Raw genomic sequence first — 24134 nt, forward strand, 5'->3', positions numbered from 1 at the left:
AGTTTCACAGAGCCAACAAGCTGGAGAGGATGTGAGCTGGAAACTCCTAGTCTATAGCACTGATCCCATATTTTACTAATTTACTGCTTCTGTAAAATTTTGTTGATGGTATCAAGTATACAAAAAATATATTTCAGGGCATAATATAGACCAATGATAAATACTTAGAAAAGTCTGTGAAGGGTTTTGTCTGAGTCTAGAAATCCAGTCTTAGTTCATACGACAGACAAATTACGTGGAAATGAGTATCAGATATCACTGGTGGGAGGAAAACACAGAGGTCAAGAGTCCTTCTCAGAGTTCTTTCTATAACATGAACCTGCAATTGACATTATACATAACTTTTTGCCTCTTCAAATGTAAAACTAAAGGGCAAATACTAAAAAAGCTTCTTAATGATAGTGCTCCATTGTGCAGAGCATTCCTGGCAGTAATGTAATTCCAAGAAAATGTCTGTATTATATGTATGCATTTGTTCTTGGAAAGGGTTCCTCCAGCTGCTGGTGGTACTGTGTGACTGCCCAAATGAAGTGATCCCCCAGGAGCTTTGGATCTCAGTCCAGGCAGCCAGCCTGGAGTCAGCACCTTGCCAAGCACTGCTCCACACACCCAGGCTCAATGCTGGATGACCTGCACAGGGAAATAAATGGGTTTCGTGTGAATATTTTGACAATGCCACCTTTAAGGATGCTCTAGGCTATGCAAAAGTATTTATATACATGACAAAAATAACTCGTCATTTCTGTTTTTAGAGAGAGTGTGCTGGTTTTGTGTGTGATAAATTTTTTTTCACAGTAATTAGCAGGGAACTATGTTTTGAGTATGTGCAGGAAACAGTGTCAGTAATATAGAGATATTTTCATTATTGCTAAGCTGTGTTTGTACAGAGACAAGACTTTTTCTTCTTCTCAGCCCCACCCTGTCAAGAAGTAGGCTAGGGGTGCACAAGAAGTTGTGGAGGGACACAGCTGGGACAACTGACCCCAACTGACCAAAGGGATGTTCTGGATCATATGGCATTGTGCTCAGCCAGGGGAAGGAGGAGGAAGGAGGAATATTTGTAGTTATGGAATTTGTCTTCACAAGTAACTGTTACCCATGATGAAGCCTTGCCTTTCTGGATATGGCCAAACCCCTGCTTGAAAATAAGAAGTAGCTGATTAATTCCTTGTTTTTCTTTGCTTGTTAAATAGTGTTCATCTCAACCCACAAGTTTTCTCACTTTTACCCTCCTAGTTCTCTTCCCCATCCTACCAGAGCAGAGTGAATGAGTGGCTGTGTGGGGCTGAGTTGTTGGCTGGGGTTAAACCACGAGAAAGGGATTGCATTCTTGACTGCAGAACCCAGCCTCAGAGGGCCCTGAATCCAAAAGTGAGGCCTCTTGGCCCTTTTGTCATGCAAACAGTTATTTAAAATATACATCTGGCACACTGCAAAGAGAGAACATCCAACATCTGTCATACTCTATTATCTTGCTTTGATGCTATTAGGCTATTATTAGTATTGAAACTAAATATATTTTCCCACAGGCTGCTGACCATAATACCTCATTCGAGTACCCATTCCTTTTACTGCCACAAACTGTTCTGAACATCACATAAATGAAACTGGAACATCACTTGATGGACTGTTATCATATTTTACTGCTTTATTTTACTTTAAATGGGAGGAAACAAAACTCACCAAGTGTTGCCGTATGGTTTGAAAAAGATTAAATGGATTTCCCTATCGTTTTGGGTGAGGGAAGTGAACAGAGGCTTCTCTAATGGAGATCAGATGCAGGCATTTGGTTCCACACTAACAAGGGCCCATATGCTGTCACTGGTGTATCAGTTTTGTCTTGGGGCCACAAGACTCTGGAATGACTGGTTATTTTTTTTTTTTAACTGTCTTTTATAATTAATTATCTGACTCCTCTATCTCTTCAAAGCCGAGTGAAATAAAGACGTTGTAGGAGAATAGAATTACTCTGAGCCAGAAGTTAGCTTAGAAATGTTTCCTTCCCAAGCCAAATGCTGTATTTCTACTGGGAGATCTGCTCAGCAGTTTGCAAATTGCTGCCCCAAACCTCAGGTAGCATTTTGAAATGAATAGTATTTTTAATTCACATCAGCACAAATGCAGCTGCTTGCCCAGAGCCAAGAGTAGTGTCCTTCCTGAGGCTGCCATGAAGGATGCTCAGGAAGCATCCAGCCTGCATCACAGGCAACTCACACCTCATCTGTTCCCTACACTAAACAGTGACCACTAATGTTGCTGGGTCCTGGGACAGGATTGTCCTTGTGGTTGAACACAGTGGTCTCAGGTGTTGTTTCAGCCTGGGCCAGGCAGTGCCATCTCAAATGGCTCCCGAGGTGGGTGGGTGCTGGTGCTGACCAGAGGCAGTCCTTGGAGTAAGGGAGGAGTGCTGTGGTCATGAGCCTCCCCTGTCTGCTGGGAGCTCAGTCCCAGAGAGCAGTCCTGACAACTTTTAATCTCAAAATGGAGAGAGTGAGAGTCCTGCAGGCATTGGTGTGCCTTCATAGGCACCACCACCCCTGCTCAGTGAGATAGAGGGTGGTCACAGTGCTCCACCCATCTAGAAAGTCTGAGCAGAGCATCACATCAACACAACTCTGCAGGTTCTGCTGTCTGACCTCTGGCATCCCACACACTGGAGGTACTCAGTTTTAAGCTAATCCTATCTTCTCCCTGACATTATTTATTAATTGTTTTACATTATTTATTATAGTACCGTACTTGTCAAATATGAAAACAGTAACAATACATTAGGGGCTACTCTTTCCACCCCGTGTGAGTCATCCTTTTACATAGGAGCAAAGAGCCAAGTGGACCTGGAGCAGATCAGCTGCCCAAGTCACTTCTGAATGGCTTGCAGAGGCTGGGTCTGGAAAGGGAAGGTTTTACCTGCTTTTCAGGGCTGTGGCTGTGAGCCTGCACCCACAGCCTTGCTGACCTGTGTGGATGGGCTGGCTCCAGGGAGCATCCATCTGCCCAATGACACCCAGTGGCCGTGTCCCAAATGATTTTCCCACCCTGAGTTGTGGCAGCTGTGGCTTCTCAGACTGCATCCCCTGGGGACCCAGCAAAGTCTGGGCTGCTGGCATTCTGCAGGAGGGACAGAGGCTTCAGAGCTTGTGGGCAAGCTGGCTGAGACAGAAAATTTGAGCTCTTCTTTGGGCCAACAGTGCAACAAAGACAAGCCCTGCATTACAGGCGTGCTGTTGCTCTGGAAACTTGAAGCCTCTCATAAGCAATGCAATTACTAGCTGCTTATCACTTTTGCTTCACCAAGGAGGAAATTTATTAATTTAGAGAACACTAAGGACACAGAAAAATTGTTTTTTTCTTTTACAAGGCTTCCTTCTAATAGTCTCTAAAGAAATCAAGTTTCTTTCTCAGTGATTTCTACCTACCTCCAGAAGACAAATGTATAAAATCTCTTTTATCAGCCTGTAAACATTTCCTGTAGAAAGAAAAAAGATGGCTCTTTTTTCCGAGTTACCTCATCTTGAGCTAGCATGGAAACTTGTTTAGTGCACAATTGTAGCTGCATCTTTTCAGCTAAAATTGATATACAGCTGCTGCTTACCTCAGCTCTTCTCCTGACTTGTTAACAAAATGATTATTTTAATGTGCACCTCTTAAATCTAAATATTAAATGGTGTTTGGGAACAATTCATGTCCTCTTTCTTCTTAGCTGAATCAGTTCCCTTAAGGAACTACTCTGTAAGGCTATTAGCTGTCAAAGTAAGTACAGGTAATGAAAAATATTCTCTTTGGGGTATGAGGGAATGTTTGCAAGAAAAGCGTATGAAAGAATAGGCTCAGCTATAAGACAACAGGGGTTTAAAAGTTTTTTAAGCTGCTACAGTTCTTGATGTCTAAAAATGCCTTTGTAGACTTGCTGCCCTGTGCAGTGTCTTCTGGGACCCTGCTTTTTCCTAAAATACCATGTTTGATTTGGCACTGTATGAGGTGCCTTTTAAAGCAAAAGTGAATGAAAGCTAGTGGTGTATACTGAATGCTTGTAAGTGGCAAAGAACTGTAGGAAATGTGTTTTATTCCCCAGAGCATGAGGAGACCAGAAGGCAGAAAACCCCTTGGTGGCAGCTCTGCTGCATGAAGGGGTAATGGTGACAATGGGGAAACCTTGGAGATGGCTGAGGATGGGAAAAGGCACCAAGTTGCCCATCAGGATTCCTGCAACTGCTCCACCCAGGAAAGAGATGTCCATTGGGTTCAGGGTGGGATGGGTGTGAGGCCACTTGGGTTTCTGGTACAAAACAGCAGCTGAGTCTAAAGCAGCAGGGAATGGTCTCTGACATTTAATTTTGGAGGGTGTATAGGACCCTTTGTCTTTGAAAACTTGCCCCTGTGTGCAAATAGATAAGGGAAAGGCAGTCTGAATACAGTGGACTTTTCAATAGGATACTGCTGGGAATGGCATTTGTATTTTCAAACTTTAATAATCTGGCAGTCCCCACTGTGGCCCCATGCTATTTGAGTCTATCCCAATTTTATTGAAAAGTGTTGTTGAAAAGACATATTTTGCACACTGCTAAGAGCAGACCTCATTGGAGTTACTTTAAATAAGATTTCAGAACCCTTTTTTTTTCTTCTCTAGGATATTTTCCAGCCCCATTCTGCAGTGTTTGTGAGCAGTTTTAACAGCTGTTCTTTCCTTAACCATTGTCATTGATCTTGTGTTTTTTGATTTTTTCTTTCTTGACCCAAGGCAGAAGGTGATGGCCAGGCCCTTGCATCTCCAATACACGCTTTTTCTGCTGTCTGTATAGCAATGTGCACCTCTGCAGGTGAGTGAGCTCAGGTGTTCAGCCCTGGGAAGCAGCTGTAGGTGCCTCTCTGCAGCACACCAGCCACAGAGTGTGTGCTCACAGCTGGCAGCAGGACGAGGCAGAAGTGGAAGGGAATTGCTCCAGTGAAGTACACTGCCCCATCCTCCTCTTCTGTTGACAGGGAGCTGGATTGCCAGAGGGGTGAGCAGTGACTACCCAAGCACCATGGTGTGGGAAATACAGCTGGATCCTTTCCTTACCACCTCGAGGTAGAGATTGTGCACTAATTCCAGTAACTGGCTAATGCAGAGTGCTGCAAAGTGCCACTTGCTAAAGCCAGAGTTTTGCAGTTCATCCTCATGTTATGAGCTACTGCCACTGGTGTTCATTTTTCTAATCAGTATGCCAGACAATGCTCGGGGAGGGACACTGGCTCACCAGCTGACACCAGCAGAGGATGGAGTGAGGGTCTCTCCTCCTCTTGTTATCCCTTTTTGCAACATTCATGTTCTTGCAGCCAGTTACCTCTCTAGTTTTCATTGTTCAGAAGAAATTAAGTTCTTTCCCTGAGATACCACTAATGAAAAATGAAATTAAAAGCAAATACCATTAAAATAACCAGAAAAATTATAACAATGATGCAATATATTAATATTTACTCAATTACTGCAATTTCAGGTCAGATTCCCTTGATACTGTTGACTTCAAATAAAACTTAAAGTAAAATTGTTCATACATAAGTACATCCTTGATAGGGTGAAGATGATGGCCAGTATTGGAACAGAGCTGGAATTGTTTGTGAACCTCATACTGGGACTTATTTCACTTCTAACTGTTTGCTTTTGCAGGGATAGCAGTCCAGTTGTGTTATTGAATTGATATTTATAACCATTTTTTAAAGCGTTCTGATCTGGGAAATTACCATGGCGTATTTTTAGATCAGATTTCTGAGTAAAGAGAGTAGTGGTTTGCTATGTGCAAATAAGATGATGTTACTATTTTTCAACTGCCTCTACTTGCAGCGGAGAAAGTTGGTTCAGCAAGCAAAAAGAAAAATTTGAGCTTTCATAGCAAATGCTGTTTTTAGCCTGCTTCAATCTTTGAACTAAGATTATACTCAACCACTCTTTCTCATTGCACAAGCAGACTTTGGAAACAGATACACTAAAATTAGGAGGCATGTTTGCATTTTCAACCTCTCCGAGTGCAGCACTGCAAATAGTTCATTCCAGCTATGTCATTATTGTACAACATAAGGTTTGGGTTTTTTTTTAGAAAGCAAATGTCATTACTTACATCTCTTCCACATGAATTTTAAAAATACCCACTCTGTTTGGCAAAATGAGTGTGAGGACTGAAGCTGCCCTTACTGCAGTGTCCTTGCTGACCCCATAAGCACAGGAGCTTGGGTTTGTCACAGGGACTTTGGCAGCCAGTGGTTCATCTGAGGGAAGGTGTGAATCCAAAGCTGTGCCTTTTCTGTGCTCAGGAGATGCAGAAGGGATCACTAGAATAGTAGGTTCTCCACTCTATTTAACAGTATGTTATTAGTCCTGAAAAAAATCAATTGAACATGTTTCATTCTGCTAGGGTTGTGTAATCCTGGTACCTGAGACAATTGACAAAGATTTTACATCATTTTTCTCATGTGTACAGATGAGATAGTGTATTTTAAGACATTGTCATGAAACCTCTATTTTTTGTTTGTTTGGTGTTTTTGTTTGTTTGTTGTGTTGTTTGGTTTTTTTCATTCTGACAGCTTCCAAATAAAATGAACTACCTCTTTACCCTTTCAGTGCTTCACATGCCTTGAACTGCTCCTCACAACTTCTGCATAAAACAACAAGGAAAATTAATTTGCCTAAATAAGAGCAGGGAATGATTTGATAAAAGTAGACAACTGGAAATCCATTAAATTACCTTTGACTAGAAACAGGTAGCCCAGCTTTTAATTGCATACAACCTAAACACTGTCACTACCAGAAGAAATTAACTTCTGCAGTTAATCCTTGCTGGCACCATGCCACACCTTGGAATGAGTGTTCTGTGGGATACAGGCTCTGCTCATGGTCATGTATAAAAGACTTTCTTCATGAAGCACTGAGCAGGTGTGGGATTGAATATGGACTAAAGTTTGGCTTAAAGAGAGAAAATTACATAAAGATTGGTTTGGGGGAGGGAGGAGACCTCTGCATTATGTAGAGGGGAGATTGCTTATATTTGGTTTTGGGTAGTTGGTTTCTTTTGTTGGTTTATTTCATTTTGGTTTGATTGTGTTTTTTGTTCGTTTGTTTGAGACAGAAAAAAAGTTCTATTGCTAACTTGACAAAGAGGGAAACTTCGAGGAATAGACCCGAGTTTCTCCACTTTGCCACCAGATGTCCGTCATGAGCAGGGAAAACTGGTGACTTGCGCGCTCCCCAAAAAATCGGATTCGCAGCATTTTTGAAGATCTGACAGCAAAAACTCGAGTGAAACTGCGTGTTACCATAGAGTCTTGAACCGCGGGTATGCTGCAGAGGCTTGTTGGCAACGAAAAATCCAAAATCTTACTGGTACCTCTAGAATATATGCTTAACTCTTAAAACGTGTGTCTCAGCCTGCAGCAGTTGTAGAATACAGAGCTTTTGCTCTTTTTCAGAGAATCAGGCACACAGCTCTGATCCAAAGTCCTAAAATCCTTTTGGGAAACTTGCCCTTTCAAATGGCAGGAATATCTGAAAGCAGTCCGTGCACATGACCTGCACATGAAGGATAGCTAGTCCTTCTCAGCCTGATCGAGCTGCTGAGTGATGCTGTAACTTTCGCAGGTCTGATGGCATTAATTGAATCCCACAGTAAAGCCTTCACATCCACCAGCAAAAGGCATTTCCAGGCATAAGTAGAGTACAAATCTGGAAAGCACTTCTGGAAAAAAAGTGGAACACTTAAACCTACCAAAGTGCAATGACTTTTTAAGGAGGGCATTAGCTTCCCACCTACACGAGGGAATTTACCTCCAGAATAAGGTAACTTAAGAGGGAAGTACTGGAAGGTTTGCTGTGTGTCCCTGTGCTCAGACTCATTTAAACTCAGATCTCTGGATGCTTCCCGCTTGCTGTTTATTGAAGTAACCCCTATTTCAGATTAAAATCTTAAAGGTGATATGTGTTTGAGAATCAGAGGAGCAGAAACGACCAAGAGCTGCTCCACAGTTGCTAAATATGCACCATTTCTTCCTATCTTCGAGAGAAGCAGGGGACACTTCGGATGGAAGGGCTCATTCTTCAGCAATAACCGTGTAATGGGACACTTCCCTCTCTCATTGTCAAAACAGGAAGCCGAGGTTACAAAGATCTTCTGGACACAGCCACAGGAGCTACACCCAAACAAGCTCAGAGACCGGAAAGTGAATGTCTGTGGAAAGTGGCTGCTCTCCTCCCCCACCACCTGCGGAGTAAGTACCTGCCTAGGAAACGTCCCTTATTCACCTAAGGGCTCCTGCACTTCCTCCCAACCTCCAGCTGCCTTTCCTAAGAGGCTACAAAATGTCTTGCGTCCCTCTCGGCTAGCCAAGGGGACAGCTTGTGCACCGGGCTCTTCTCCTGGGAACCTGCGTTTTACCAGCAGGACCCCACATTGCCTTACAGAAGGAAAGGTGTGTTGCTCACCTCCTCTCTGGGAGTGAGCCCTAGTGTCCCCATCTAATAAAAGCAGCCCCATTGCTCTATTGTGAAAAACGTGAATAAATGAACCAGCAGTACAAAAATTTCCCTGGACATTGTCTTCTTGAGTCCTTCCTGGGAAGCACAGACTCCTTCATGTAGATACTGGGATCCACTGCAGCAAAAGGAGCACGTCACATGCACCACCATTTTCAAATTTCGAGTGTCTTCACAATCTGGGAAAAGAAAAAAAAAATACTCTTGCATACTCTTCCCTCCCACCCCCGTGACTGCTTGCTCAAATCTCCTTATAGACGACCTTCTTCCTATCAAAACAAGTTTTAAAATATCCAGCATTACAGTGTTTCTTGACTGGTGCAGTTAAAGCACGTTTCTGTAACCTCGCTTTCAGAGATATGAAGGCTCAGTGTAACCTCCACTTCTGAAAATACTGTATTCTGTCCTGAATATTCTCAGCTGTGTCTCTGGGAAGCTGAATATGAGCTTATTGCCAGATTCTGATTCTAATAAAGTTAATAGAAATTTTGCCAGTAACTTCAAATAGTCCAGATATTATTCACGGGCCAACTCCTATGACATTATCCCAGTTCAAACCTAGAGCAATAGCACTGATTTCAGTGAGACTAGACTGGCCTTAACCATCCGATCCGAGGAAGATCCATGAAGTCAGAGATCATAGTATGGGAGAGCTGCCTCTCGCTCAACCAAGCTGCTGCTTTTGGAGTGTTGGATGGTGCCTGGGTTTGGGAGGGTTGTTTTCACTCTGATGAAAGTGATGAAATCAGAGCTGCAGAATTACTGTAGGAAGGAGTATGTTCTTTCCTGGCAGTATAGTCTTCTTCACGGGGCGGCACTCCATCGGTCAGGGCTGGCGGGGGGTACCTGGGTACACCCAGCCGCGTACCACAGTTCCCTGTTCAGCTCTGCAAGATGCTCCAGAAGAAAACCAAAACTGTGTAGTATGCCGTAACCTGCTAAAATGAACCGCAAGGCTTATTCAGATTTAGAAAACTCCACCTATTTTCGGGACAAATAGCCAACACCCGCTGGAGGCAGGAGGGGTGGCCGAAACCCTTCCTTTAACAACGAGCCGGCGGAGTCTGGCGGCAGAAGCGGCCGGAGCCGCAGTTTGGCGGAGCGCTGCTCCAGCGTGACATCCGACGGGGCCGGCGCTTCTCAACCTGCTCGGCCGCCCCTCCCCGCCGTCCGCCCCCGCGGGCCGCGCTACCTGCGCCGCTCCCCGCCCCGGAGGAGCGGCCCCCGCCCCGCCGAGAGGCGGGCGCGCTGCTGATTTGCCTTCGCTGTCAGCAGCCGCGCTCGGCCAGCCCGCGGGGACCGGGGCTGCAGCCGCAGGAGCCGCTCGCTCGCTCCCTCGCTCCCCGGCAGCGAGAAAAGTTTGCCGCTCTTCACCCTGCTCCTTCTGCCCCCGCACGCAGCCCCCGCGGCCCGGCGCGGCTCCCCCGGGCAGGGGCATGGCGAGCTGAGCGGCCGGAGCGGGCCGGGGGCGGCCCCGCCGCACCTGAGCGGCGCCGGGCGCGGGCGGCTCCGCGCGGTGCCATGCGCGGCGGCGGCCGGCGCTGAGCCCCCCCGGCCTGGCCGCCCCCCGCCGGCCCGGGCCGAACCCGCCGCCGGGGGGCAGGGCTGGAGGGCGGCGGGCAGCCCCCGGGGACAGCGGGGAGCGGGCACGTCCCCCGCCCGCGGCCGGCCGAGCGCCATGCCGCGCCGGCTGGCCTGGCTGTGCTGCTGCTGGGCGCTGCTGAGCGGCGCCTGCCGCCCCGCCGAGCCCGCGCTGCCCGCCGAGGGCGGGGAGCCGCCGCCGCCCGCCGCCGCCTCGGGCTTCCTCTACCGGCGGCTGAAGTCGCACGAGAAGCGGGAGATGCAGCGGGAGATCCTCTCGGTGCTGGGGCTGCCCCACCGGCCCCGGCCGCTGCCGCGGGAGCCGCCGGCCCCGCCGCCGGGACGGCTGACGGCGGCACCGCGCTTCATGCTGGACCTCTACCACTCGCTGGCCGAGGGCGCGGAGGGCGGGGGCCGCCCGCCGACCCCGGCCCCGCCGCTGCCCAGCCCGCAGGACAGCGCCTTCCTCAACGACGCCGACATGGTCATGAGCTTCGTCAACCTGGGTGAGTGCGGGGAGCAGGGAGCGAGTCCTGGGCTGTGCGAGCCCACCCGGGTAGCGCGGACGGGCGGCCGCTCCCGGCGGGGCGCGACGGGGTCGGGGCTTTGCGGGCTGGGACCCAGCTTGGACTGCGCGGGTTTCGGCCAGGAGGGCAGCTCACTTCGGGGAAGGGCAAAGCCTCTAGCAAACAGTAAAATAAGAATGTACCCCAGCATGCAAAACCTTGGGGGCACGTGAGAGGAAAGAAGAAAAAAAGAATTACTTTTTAAAGTAGTTCTTGTTCTGGTGGTAGTGGTCAGATCAGAATAAATACACCGTCCTCTGCTTCTTGGGTAGCAGAGCTGGGGTCATTCCCGAGTACAGGTTGCACTCGCTCTATGCAGTGTTGAGCTGTGCAGAGATGCCTTTCGGGCTTGAACGAAGTACAGTCGCGCTGTTTCACGGTGTCCTCGTCTTCTCCTTTTTTTTTTTTTTTGTTAGTTTATATTTTATAAGGGATCAGAGCTAGTGTGGTGGTAAATATGCGACTCTGTGTAGGTTATTCTGGTGATTGAGCACGGGAACATAATTACAATCTGTATCATGTGGAAATCTTGAATTAAGTTTTGTTAGACGTCAACCTGCTGTTCGAACAAATCATCTTGTCAGCGATGTGAAGGGCTCTGAAGCGGGCATTGCAATGGGAAAGTCATCAAGCTTTTTTACTTAAAGAAGCTCTTAGTACTATGCAATTGTAAGGAAACAGTGTAATTAGATTCAGCCTAATGTGGCGAATGAAAATATTTCAGTTGGCAAATTACAGTTCCTTTTTTTTTTAAGGAATTCCTGTGAAGCTCAAGTGTCTTAGCCGGTCAGCTGAGAACTTTGCCTTTTTACTTGTGCTGCCAGAGCTGTGTGCCAGAACAACAACAGCTTGTCTTGTTTTTTAGAAAAAAACAAAAACAACCAAACCTAACTTGTGTGTTTACTCGTTTGGAGCAGGGATATGTCACTGAGCAGGAAATTTCTCAGAGCTCCCAGTGCTGGTACAGGTGTTCAATAGCTTTGTACCATGCTGTGTGCACCTAGAACAAGTGCTGATTAATTTTTGTGCCTGATGGAAATTACATAGTAGGTCAGAAGAGTTGCAAAAAGTTGTTGAAGGATTTGTCTACATTGAAACCGAGGTGACCACAACTCGTATGGCTGCAGCTGAGCTGCCTTAGGTGCTCAGACCTCCCAGGAGCGTGGAGCCCTGTTGCCTCCTCGTACCACGGGTGTGCACCTGTCAGGGTCTCAGCTGTCTGGTTTAAAATCATCTTGGGGATGTTTAGGTGGTGCTGCCATCTCAGAGTTTGGATGCATTTGAGACATCCTGAAACTGTCCATCAATGAAACCAGTGCAGTCTTGGCTCTGAAGCTGAGATCTGGGAAATACTGGGCAGATTTCCAGTCCAAAGGGCACCTGCCTCTGTTTTTCTTCCCTCCCAGCCTCCCGAAACCTCTCTGTCCTTTGAATGCACAGAGCTGCTGCTGCTGTCTCTATTCTTTGCCTTGGGGACTTTCAGGACCTGTACTTGGAGCTGTGAATTTAAGTAGTGTGCTGGCTGTAGCTGTCTGTAAGCAATCCCTATGGCATATTTTACTTGAGGGATGTGAAACAAAGTGCCTGCAAGGGCTAGGCAGCTCCCAAAGGAGCTGATTTCAGGGATAAGTGTGAGAATGTGATGTTTTAGAAGGTGATTAGCTGTTTATAAAGCACCAGGAGAGTATTATTAGATGGTAGACCTGAAAATACACCCCTTCCACTCATATGATTCAAATCAGTTCTGATCATTTGGATCCAGACACTTATGTAACAACAAGGAAAATTATTCCTGTAATGTAGTAAAATAGTGCAATTGCAATGCTAGTTATGTGTCTCAGGAAGCATGAATCAACTGTAGAAATTTCTCATCAACTTCCAAATCCCGAGTCATAAACCATAATGTCATTTAATGTGATTGTTTGTTACCAGAGTGTTGACAAATCGATGGGCTGGGACTGAACAGCTGTTTGGCTGTTTTCTGTGGCTTCTCTGACATACCAGGGATTTTTTTGGGTCTTTCACCTGTGTGTTGACATTTACTTTTCCATTTAACAGCAATTCAGGTCAGAAAACTAGAAATGCTATATTCCAATATAAAAACCAAAAGTTTGATGGGAGAAAGCCAGCTTGTGATCTGTCAAAGTAGCTTATTAGATGAAGTCAGAAATGCAGCAAAAGATGGTAGGATCACAGCAGAAAGGGAAGAATTCTTGATTTCAAGCACACTGACTGTTCCAATGGATTACATGTCAAACAACCCTGAAAACTCAAAGCTGGAGTCTGCTTATAAGTGGACATTGCCAGAATTATTTTAGTTGGGGCTTTCTGTATGTGGCCATACATAGCTACATGTGTTCAGTTAAAACTGACTTCTGAAGAACTTTGTATTCAACCTTAAAGATTTCCCTTTCCATTATTGAAGGAACAACTACCAAAGAGTTCTGCTGTTCTCTCAGGGTGAGAAGTGTATGGTATCACCTGGGGATGCAGGTGCATGTGACTGTGTGGGTGTCAAGTCAGTGTGGGCTCCTGTCTTCAGGGGCTGATGCTGCTTCTGCTGCAACTCAGAACCAGACAAAAGTTTGATGCATCTTGTTGTGCTGGAAAGCCATCATCTAGGTCAGCTGTGCAGAGGAGTCCTTCTTTGTCATGAAAGTTTGCAGGTGTTGATGTTCTTAGAAAAGCACATTCAATTTTTCCAGCCCTGTAGCCCAAAAAGAGTCACTAGCTTGGAATCACTGCTGATTTTAAATATGCAGGGCTCCAGCCCTTCCTGACCAACCTTCATCCTTCAGTCTGGGACACAGCTGATGTGTTTTCTGTCTGGGAAAGGCTGTGTTTCCATATGTGCTCAGGGTATGAATCCTCTTTGCAGAAGTCTTGCAAAGCTGAGGGTCTTTGGTGAGGTCTCAGATTATTCAGGCAGTGCAGGCTTATGCCAGTCTTAAAGGTGATGGCGTTCTTGGAGATGGTTTCTATTTTGTTTTGGTTTTTCTTTTTTTTTTAAGTGAAAAAGGAAGGTCACAGAGTAGTGGAGGTTCTTCAGACACAGGGAGTTGCTGTTCTTACAGGGAGAACAAGAAATATCAGTCTGAAATGGGGAGCCTGGGATTTATCTTGCTTACCTGATGTCTGTATCATAGTATGGGCTTGCAGAGTGTGGGCAGTGATTCCCAGAGGGGCTGATTATAGGGGAGCTTGGTGTGTGCAGCGTTTCCAGGAGGTGCTTAGCACTTAGTTTTATAAAACACCTGGAGAGCAGTAACAGGGAGGAGAAATAATTTTTTGTTCCCATTACAAGCAAAATCACCCAAGATATAAACCAGTTCAGATAACTTAGATAATAAATTTAAACTATCAGGTTAAACACCAAAAAATAATTTGACAGAAAACATAATATGTCCTTGGTAAATCTGGTCTCTTTTTTGGGAAGATGCTCCTAGAAGTGTCTGTTTTGGGTTTTTTTCATTAGGATGAGGCATCTGACAAGTGCCTGTTTCTTTTCATTTCCCACATAGGAAGTCTGGATAGCTAGCACAGATGGAAACATCTGCATGAATTCACTGATGAGGCAGGGTACAAAACTTTAGTGCTGTGGAAATGGCTTTACAGCAGGGTTATGGAGCTGGGGCAGGGGGATGCATTGTGGGCCAGGAGGCGTTTTTGTGAAACTGTTCAGCTCTCCTTGTAGGAGCAGCCTTGATATAAATGTGTGGTGTGTCTTGACACAGTACTGTTGGGAAAATAGCATATATTAATGTTTCCTATCTGGAAAATGTGCCTTCCTCGGGGCATGAGATAAGGTAATCTCCTCTTGGCAGAACAGCCTGGGGTTGGTGTGGAGATCCCCCTTGAGGCAGGGATGCTGGATTGACAGCTTGACCCCAGTGTTCTCAGGCACATCAGTGAAGGGGATCTGCACTCATCCTCTGTTTCACCAGCTGGTGTCTTCAGAGTAGTGCATGCTGCATGAAGCAGCAGAAAACATGACTCTCAAAGACATTGCTGCTTTAAATGCATCCAGAATTATTTTTGTATCATGGAAGGTGCTGTGAGGCAATCCTGTGTCAGAACATGGTCTTCACCCATGTCTTCCTATGCTGGCATCCACACTGAGAGGAAAAACAGCCATGCATTTCCTACAATCAAACCCAAGGAATTCAGTGGCAGTCTGAGTTTCTTCTGCCATGACTCAAATCTGGGACTGTTGATAGCTGTGCAGGAAAAGTCTGAACCCATCAAACCCGGCAGAGATGAGGACCTTAAAATGTGTGCTTTGGGGTGTGGTGCCCGGCTATTCAGAACTGTGGTTTTTGTAGCAGACTAACAGCACTGATTCACTGTATCTCTTCTGGAGAGAAGGTTTTCCCTTTCATCCTAAGACGCACATGTCCCTTGGGAGGCCTTCATGCAAAAGGTTGAGGGGAAGCTCACCTCTTGCCAGGCAGTCCTGCAGTCAGCACTGAAGCTTCAGCACCATCTGAATTGGAGTTGTGGTGAAAAGCCTCTTCTATTTTTGAATCCCCAAACTGCAGGCAATCTCCATATTACCTGCAAGATTTCAAGTGTTTGCTGGGGCAAGAGTGCTCCCTTTCAGTGCAAGGAAGTTGCTTGGAGGTAAATATGAGATTTGTTGTACAAGTACTCTCTCTCTCTCTTTCTCTCTCTCATTCAGTCTCCTTGCCTATGAAGCAGCACCTTTTGGATGTGATGTCTTACAAACAGGCTTTTCATCTTTTTGGCAGTGGTCACCTACCAGATTTCCTTCTAGGAATGATTTTGCACAAATCCATAGCACCTTAGGTGCAAGCAGTATGCCTTTGCTCTGCACAGCTTTTCACGAGAGGGAAGCAGCACTCCAACATCCTTACATGTGTTTCTAAAGCAGGTGAATTTTTTCACCTGAAGGATTTTGATCAGCCCACCTGCCTTTTTCCCAGTATCATGCTTGCTGTTGGGAGATAGGAAATCAGGCAACCAAGATGTATCAGGGATGTTGCATGATTGTATTGATGGGGCCGTACCATTCACACTGTCATCCCATCTGTTTATACTCTTGGCCACGTGTTGTAAAGGTCAAGACATCTACTCAGAGGGAATAACTGGAGTGTGTGATGCTGCAGATCTGGCTGTGCTGCCAGCTGGCTGTGTACAGCCTCACTTGCTCAGCATGTGAGCGGTGTCCTCCACGTGTGTCCAGAACAGGCCAATGCTAGAAATCATGAAGCTGATGATGGGAATGTTTACTGACTTCTGCCAAGTCTTGTATAGTGGGCTTTGATACCAACAAGATTCCCAGGTGCTGAAGAGCACCCTTATATTTGCTATTCAACTGATACAGCTCAAGATTTTCTTTTATGTAATATCCTTGAAGTAGCTGCTGCTTGTGAGCTGCCTGCTAGTGTGAAGCTTCCTGACAACATGATTAAAAAAAGGGCAAATGGTATTTTAGAAGACCTTGGCTCCTCTGGACTTGGAGTTTGAGGGTCTGTAGTCATCCTTCTGCCTTTGGCTAGGAGCCCTTGAAGATGTGTGGCTCCTGGAAATGCTGCTCTTCAAAACCTGTACTGTTGAAATGAGCAGAGAGTCATGTTCATGTGAGCAATTTATCCAAGTCTGACTGTCATCTGGACTAAGCTACTGGGACCAGACAGTGTGACATTAGTAGGATTATTTTCTGTCTTGTGAAAGCTTTTCAGAGCTTGAAAATTTACAGTCTTAGACTTCAACATTTCGCACAAATTTTTCTTCCAGCAACAACAATAACAACAGCAATTTATTGTAATTGTAAAAAGCTAGTATTGCCAAACCAGTCTTGATTACTTCAAGCCAAATTTTTAATCTGTAAATAAGTGAAAATTTGCATTTTGAATTAGGAACCCAGGTGTGGGGCTGGGTTGTTTTTTTTTGTTTGGTTTTTTTTTTTTTCTGGTTAGTTTGGTTTTTTAGATTTTTTTTTTTTTTTTTTTTTTTTTTTAAATAAAGCAGAACTTCCTAGTTATTTCACTCAGAAAAAAAATGAAGCTAAACCAGTTCTTATAAAAAGGTTTTCTTTAGGCAATTTTCTTCCAGCTCAACATGGCTTTAGCAGAAAATCACTTGGGCAGCTGTCATGGATGTCTTGTGCTGAGCTCCTGCTGGGACTGCTTGCTGCAGGCTTGTACCTCTGCCAAGGAGCTGTGGATCCTTGCTGGGTCTAGCCCGGTGTATTGCAGTGGTTACACTCTCTCTTGTAGTTTTAAATATAAACTTCTAAGCAGTGTTTGTGATTTAGGAGGAAGGAAGGTGGTGTTTAGACTTTCCATGCTATGGAGTCACGATTCTTTTTAGGTCATCTTGCCTCATTGCTAACTTGTAGGGGGTTTGAGGAAGGTATGATTTACTTGGGACATAAACAGTCCCATTGTGTGTTTCTGCTGTAAACCAGCAGATGCACAGCTATGCTGTAAAATACAGCCCACCTACTAATCATTTAACATTTCCATTTGACCATTTATATAGCAGTGTGAAGCAAAGAGCAAGCACAATTGCCCAAATGGAAATATGGCTCATGGGTGAGATTCTCATTTACTGCAGCAAGTATCTTACCTCAGAGCCTGGGAGATGGAGGTTAAGGACTGGAAAGCTGTCTCCTGCCCACCTGATTCTTGGAGCCTGGTGTTGGGTCACACCTAGATTCCCTGTTCGATGGGGAAACAGTTTTAAACCCTAAGAGGGTAGGTTTAGATTGGATATAAGGCAGAATTTTTTCAAACAGAAGTAAAACATGTCCCCCAGAGGAGCTGTGGATGCCCCATCCTTGGAGCTGTTCAAAGTCGCGTTAGGTGGGGCTTTGAGCAATCTGTCTAACTACACAGTGTTCCTGCCCCTGGCAGGGGTTGTTCTGGATGACTTTTGAAGATCCATTCCAGCCTAAACTGCCTGGAATTGTAAGTAGGAATCGAGAGGATGCTCAGGACTCTTGAGGGATTCTGTAGCTGCGATATGCTAAGGGTGAGGAGACATGCCTGAAGAACATTAAGTGAGTAGTTTCTTTCCATCTTTTTTTCACTTGTGGCTGGCAGAGGATGAGGAGTGGTGCCTTCTGCAGAGCTGCAGCACTTGCAGCAGGCATGGCTGGACTTGCAGCAGCACACTAAAGTGGCCTGGTGCTTTGCCCCCAGAGCAGGCTCCCACACAGTGGCTTTGGGAAGGGCATGGGGCTGCAGCTGCTGCAGGGCTGGTGCAGGAGAACAAAGCTTCATTAAAGAAGCTGAGTCCCTGTGGGATTGCAGGGGTGTTTAATACCTTGTAATGGACTTTGATTCCAAAAAACTGCAGTGGATTGGAGCTGGCATTTCCTGAACTTTTAGCTCCTTAAGAAACAGTCTTGTAGTGTTAGGCAGAGTTTTGGAATGTATTTTTTTGTTTGTTTGGGTTTTGGTTTGGTTAGGGGTTTTTGTGATATAATGAGATGATTTTTTTTGTTTGTTTTGTTGTTAAGGACACAAAGATTTTGACAGCGCTGCTTTCAGCTCTTTTTATTTTACGTAGCAGTGTTCATCACAGCACAATGACAGAATTGAATCAGTAGTAGCAACAGTGGGAACTTCTGGCAAAAAAGGATAATGTAGACAGAGCTGAAGTGTTCTGCTAACTAAAACAGTAGCTGTATTTTTCAGAGAGCTAGACATGACTGTTTTGATCCAATGTGGTGTTAATCACAAGAATACATAACTGCTTTCCTGTGAACTTTCCCCTTAAAAATATCCAATGATATCACCTGATGTTTTGCACGAATGCTCAGTATAACCAGAATTTAGAACAGCTGGCTTCATATAAACTTGGAACATTCATAGGTCAAATATTAGTGTATAAATAAAAACATTTTGAAAGTGAAAACAGAAGCACAGTATTGGAAATATACTGAATGTGCAGATGTACTTCATGGCTTGAATAGCTTTACAAATTAATCAAGACAGTGTTAACACTTGTTCTGAAGAGTCAAATTTCCTGATAGTAAATGAGAGAGTGTTTTCAAACAGTGTTCCAAAGATGTGTTATTCCATGTCTGTTAATGGCTGTTTGCAGTGGCAGAAATGTATGAATTGGCTGTTTGAAGCACTCTTTTAACGAATATATATTTGTTCAACCCAAAATCTTGTCAAATGGAGATCTACAGTTTTTTTATCGAGTGCAGGCTGTTAAAATGTGCCATGTATGCACAGAGATGTTTATGTTGAAGTGTACTGCTGCAGCTTTCTTATCTTGTCGCTCGCCGCATCGTGTTTGCATGGCGTGTACGGTCAAGGTATTAGACACTCTGTTTGTACAAGGGCTAAAGGGTGACATAATGTCTATTGAAGCACAAGTGTTAAGCTCCACACCAGGCAACAAAGAGCACTTAAAAAATGAGAACAGATTAGAGCTCATGAGCAGGGTCTGATAGTTGCACACGTAAGCCAAGAGGTTGGATGGAGGAAAGGGTCGACAGCCTTGGAGTGAAACAGATGTGCCTTCTTGCATCCTTGTCTCTCCTGGGCTTTCCAGACCATTGAGAGGAAATTCAGAAGAGTAAAGCTCTTAGCAGTCAATTCCAGTCTTTTTTACAGGGAATGAAATCCAAATAAGCTGGAAAATAAGGTTTAACTGTAACTAATGTGTACAAGATGCAAAAGACTTGCCTGCCTCTGCCTTTGTAAACTCTGTAATAATACAAAGTTGTTTGAACATGAACACTTGCTGCAGCCTAACTTCCCTGTTTTTCAAGCTACTTTAAAATATCTGGATAAAGGTTCTGTACCAAGAATTAAAGAAGTGGTCAGAGCTTTAATTCCTCACGGCACAGAGGCACAGGCTCCCTCTGTTCAAATTCAAATGAACAGAAGTAGAGGTAGAGGCAGCAGTGGACAGATGCTCTGCAGGAAAAAAAAGGAGGCATATCCTATGTTACTTACCATGGGCTTCCTATTCACATTTCTTCACTCTTTCTGGCCACACAGGTGGTGTGGTGCAGGAAGAGTCCTTACACACTTTTAATATACCTGAATCTTCATAATGATGCCAAGCCAGGTTCTTCAAAACATTTGTGTGCAAGCAGGTAGAGGCTTCTCTGCAAGCCTTGACATGTGTGCAAAATAGTAGGAGGATAGGCCTCAAATTTAAGCCTGGTTTGAAATTCATGTTTTAATATCTACACAAAGATTTGATCCACAAGTACAGAATCCAGGTGCTTAACATAAATGATGAAGGTTGGCAAAGAAACCCTTCATTTTAGAAAAGCAGCAGCCTCTCTTGCCCACAAACCGTCATCCTGAGACAGCATTTCAAGCATGCAGACCTTTTTGCTTAATTATTGTAACATCAAACATCTTTGACATGAAAGGGACCAAGCAGTGGCTATGCAAGATAATGACTTGTTTATAAAAATAATTTAAACAGCATATGAAAAGTATAAACATGCATGTCCTGCCAAAATTCACTGTATGTTCTGCAGGCTTTGGTGATTGTGAATCTCTTGGCTTGCTCTTAAAATTTTTTTAATTTTTTTTTTTAAACCCACAAAGAAAAAAGGCAGAGGGGGAAGGGAGTGAAGAGAAATGAAGGGAGACTTTAAAAAAAAAAAGAAGAGTTCTCATATTTAAGGAAGTTCCAACTTTTTATGCTATGGAAGATAGCTGGAGAGAAAATACATTTGTTTAACGTACTACAATAGATTTTCTCTTTGAGATGTCTGTGTCTTGTCTCTTGCGTGTGATAGTTTTTACACTTTAATGATTGTAGCAGCTGTGCTGTCCAAAAATGTTCCATTCTGCAGGATATGTAGTGCTCGTTACTTGCTAGACAACATCAAGGTACTGCTCTGTCTCTTATTCAGAACCTCAAAACACTTCATAAGCATTGAAATCTCACAGTGTGCTCTGACAAATGTGAATCACTCTTATACTGATTTTCCAAATAACTAAGCTGAGGCTCAGAGGTTATGGCTGGACCAGGGCTGTGATGAGGTCCCTGAAATTCTTGCTTCCAGTCTTGCAATCTCGCCATGAGCCTATGTGCAGTTTTACTGACCTGGCCAGTCCTCCAGGGCTCATTGAGCCAGTGAAACAAGGGGGTCTTATTTGGTGAAACTTGTCTCTTTTCAGGTGGCAGCATGAATCAACTGGAGCTGCAGACTCTCACTTGGCTTAGGCTTGTGTACCTTGCTCATCAGTGTTGGGCAGTCTGTGCCTTCTGCAGCCATGCTCCATTAGGGACATGGCTCTTCAGACATAAGAAAGAGGAAAGAGGGCACAGGCTAGCAGCAAGTGTTTCACTTAAAACTGTTGGAGAGCTTAATAAAGGTTTGGTTGACTTTTGGTAATACCTACACTGCAGGGAAGCTAATAGTAGATGTTCTTCCAAGTTAACTGACAGTTTTGTTGAGAAACTCCCCATAAAAATGCAGTGTAACAGCTGAAGTTGGTATAATGACTCCTTTATATTTCAGAAGCTATTGGGATTGGATCTGCCTGATACTTTTGCTATCTCTAGTCTCAGTAAAAACAGTTTTATGGGGTCCCAAAAAAGTCTGTTGCTTCTGGCAGCCAGAGAATTGGCAGCTCCGATGCACTGAAGCTTGAAGAGATAGTTCATTAATTCATGGCACTTTCCAGAATAAACATGGCAAACCTCCTCTGAAATAACACACGGTAAATCCTCCTTGTCACTCAAAGCTGCACATTTGTCCTCCAAAGGGGGCTGTGAAAGAAGCTGTCCGTCTCCTAATGAATGAAAAAATAAATAGAAGAAGAATTGTGCATTGTGTCGTACTTGACATGATGAAGCTTTGGGGTGGAATAACAACAAACCTTTCCTCCCATCTCAGCCCTGTTAATTGTGGTCTGAAACTAAGCGATGCCCACTGGGCAGGCTATCAGATGGCATAAACTATTGCAGCTCTTTGCCAGGGATCCCTGGTGGGAATGACAGCACTTTTTGCTCCTTCTTTGACTCTTTTTGGAAAGGTAGGTGTCAACATCTCTCAGGGATAGGACCTCTGGTCTCTCTGTGCTGGGAGACTTGTGAAGGTTGCTGCAAGCTGGGGCTGCTCGGAGCGCACAGATGTTTTGTGCAGCTTGTTATTTTCTATGTTGGAGGTTATGAGTCAGATTACTGTTACCAAAATGTTTATGTGAAATCATTTCTGAGTCATATATTTGCATCATATACAACCTGTCTGACAATCAAAACATTCAGCACACGGCTAATGATTATACTAAGTTTTCCAACACTCTGCTCCAACATAACATAATTACATGGCAGAGTGCAATATATTACTTTGACAGGGTTCTTCATGCATCTTGTGATGTCAGAACATCATCATTGCTATTATTTTAAATTATCAGAGTTAGTTGCATGAAGCAAAGTTAAAAATAGTGAGAGGCAGTTCCTCAGAAACAAAATGCCCTGCAAATGTTTCTGGGCTTTTTCAGACCCCCAAAAAATGTTGTTCAGGAGATTGCATAGTACTTTTAAATTTATTCTCTCCAGAGTGGTGCTTGATCGGGGCTTATTGGTTTAATTGAGAGATTAGCTGTGGATATTTGCCTGAAGAAATTGTTTAGTGCCTAGGGGACTGTTTGGTAGTTTCTCTAAAACACATTTTTAAGATAAAAGCTGAGTATTTTTAGCAGCATAACATCTCTCAATTACAACTTAATGCACTTTATGATTGTCTGTTGTGTGAGTCCTAACAGAAATAGGAAATGCTTACAAACATATTCTAAAAAACCAGGGCGAGCACTTAAAATTACACATACATTCAGGTGTGTGAGAACTAAGCAGGTGTGTTTGCCACCATGTTCCAGTGAATTCAGGAACTCCTCTTTAGTTTATTCTAAAGCAGGATGGGGAAAACTGAAGCACCTCTCAGCTCTGTGCTAAGGTAATGGTCAAGGAGCTGGAAAGTGCATGGGGGCAAAGGGCTGCTCTTTTGTTTGTTTTGAAATACATGTCAATGAAAAAGCACTTGAATGTTGAAATGGAAAATGATGTTAAGGCTAACTTGTCTGATTTTGGTTTACAGTCTTTTGGAATTGGCTTTGGGAGCTCAGTTATAAGTGTGAAGGGCACAGACAGGTCCCTTTAAATAGAAAATATTGTTGCATTTCATCGCTCTTACTAAGCTGGCAGGGTGCAAAGTGCAGGATGGATTATGATGACATTCTTTATGTTCCTAGTGAAAAAAATGTATGGACAATACAGTAGTGGACTTTCCTGGCTACAAGTGACTGGGCTGTGCTTAGTAATTAAGGAGCCCACATTTGGAGCAATAAAAGCATCCCTGTGTAGTATTAGTGAGCACCATCTTAGCTTATGCTCTCTCCTTGGCCAGCGTCAGTGGCAAATACATAATTGGTCTATGAGGACCAATATATTGTGAAGTGTAGTGGAAAATGCCAAAATAAAATTTCAGTTGGATGAAGTCCATTTGTCCTGTGCTAATTTCTAGCCCTGTAAACAAACACAGCTGCTGAATGTAGAATCAGCGCTCAGAGTGGTTGAAAACAGTGATGCATTGCTAGTGAGATCACAGCAGAAAAAAATATGTAACACATGAGGCTGCAGTAAGGATCAAGACTATCCTCAGCTCTGAATAATTGTTTCTGTTTATATATTTTCATCTGTTTATGATGCTTAGAATATAAAGATGATCATTGATTGTCAGACCATTCAGCTGGGACAGTCAGAGAGTATCGATGAGCCAGTTGTCATGAACTTTTGCAAAAGATTGAATTGGCAACCAAAGGCTTGATGAATATATATATATATGCATTTTATATTTCTCTCTTTTATACCAGTATATCACCCATTTTGACATCTGGGCTTTGTTGTTATTTGTTTATATATATGAAGGATCCATGCAGGTAGGTTTGCCTGTCACTTCATCTTAATTGAAATGTGTTTAGAAGTACTGCAATACTGAACAAGGAACATGATACTTCAAACACTAGAAATCTCAGGGTCAAGCCTGCTAGGTCATTGGCAAAGTAGCAGCACTTACACTGTAATTTGTCTCATGGCCCAGTTATATGTTTTGACATCCCTGAGCTGACTAATTGCTCTGGGGAAAAAAAAGAATCTTAGTTACTGTAGTAAAAGAGACTGTTTCCAACCTCTTCTGTCCATCAAATCCTTTATCTTGGGACTGCTGCATGGTCATCCCCAGAGCTAGCAGAGTAGGGCACTTTTGAACAGCATCAGTTTTAAAGTTTTGGGCATTTTATAGCCATTCTGGGCTTTGACTGGTGGTGGGTGCTTCATTCCATGCTCTTGTGCAGCACAGGTTGGTGCCATCCTCTTCAGAAGCTTCCTGGGGCTTGAGGAATAATTGGGTGCTTGCATGGCTGTGTACTGGACTCGTGCCATCATGGATTTTGTTGTGTCTGCAGAACACAACTGGGGTCCATCAGTGGCCCAGGTTCTGGAAACTCTCCTAGCCCCTACCCCAGCCCAACTACAGG

At 44.3% G+C, this 24134-nt stretch overlaps 1 protein-coding gene across 1 annotated transcript in view; it reads left to right on the plus strand.

The window, feature by feature from the left end:
- Window positions 1–10092: 10092 nt before the first annotated feature.
- The window catches only part of BMP6 (bone morphogenetic protein 6), an 87828-nt gene continuing 73786 nt past the window's right edge, over window positions 10093–24134 (plus strand). The window contains exon 1 of the mRNA XM_056484733.1: window positions 10093–10587. Within this exon, the coding sequence (XP_056340708.1) occupies window positions 10179–10587 (409 nt within the window). The 5' untranslated portion in view covers window positions 10093–10178. The remainder of the gene's footprint in view (window positions 10588–24134) is intronic.

Source organism: Oenanthe melanoleuca, chromosome 2 (assembly GCF_029582105.1).
Source record: "Oenanthe melanoleuca isolate GR-GAL-2019-014 chromosome 2, OMel1.0, whole genome shotgun sequence".
Taxonomy (NCBI): domain Eukaryota; kingdom Metazoa; phylum Chordata; class Aves; order Passeriformes; family Muscicapidae; genus Oenanthe; species Oenanthe melanoleuca.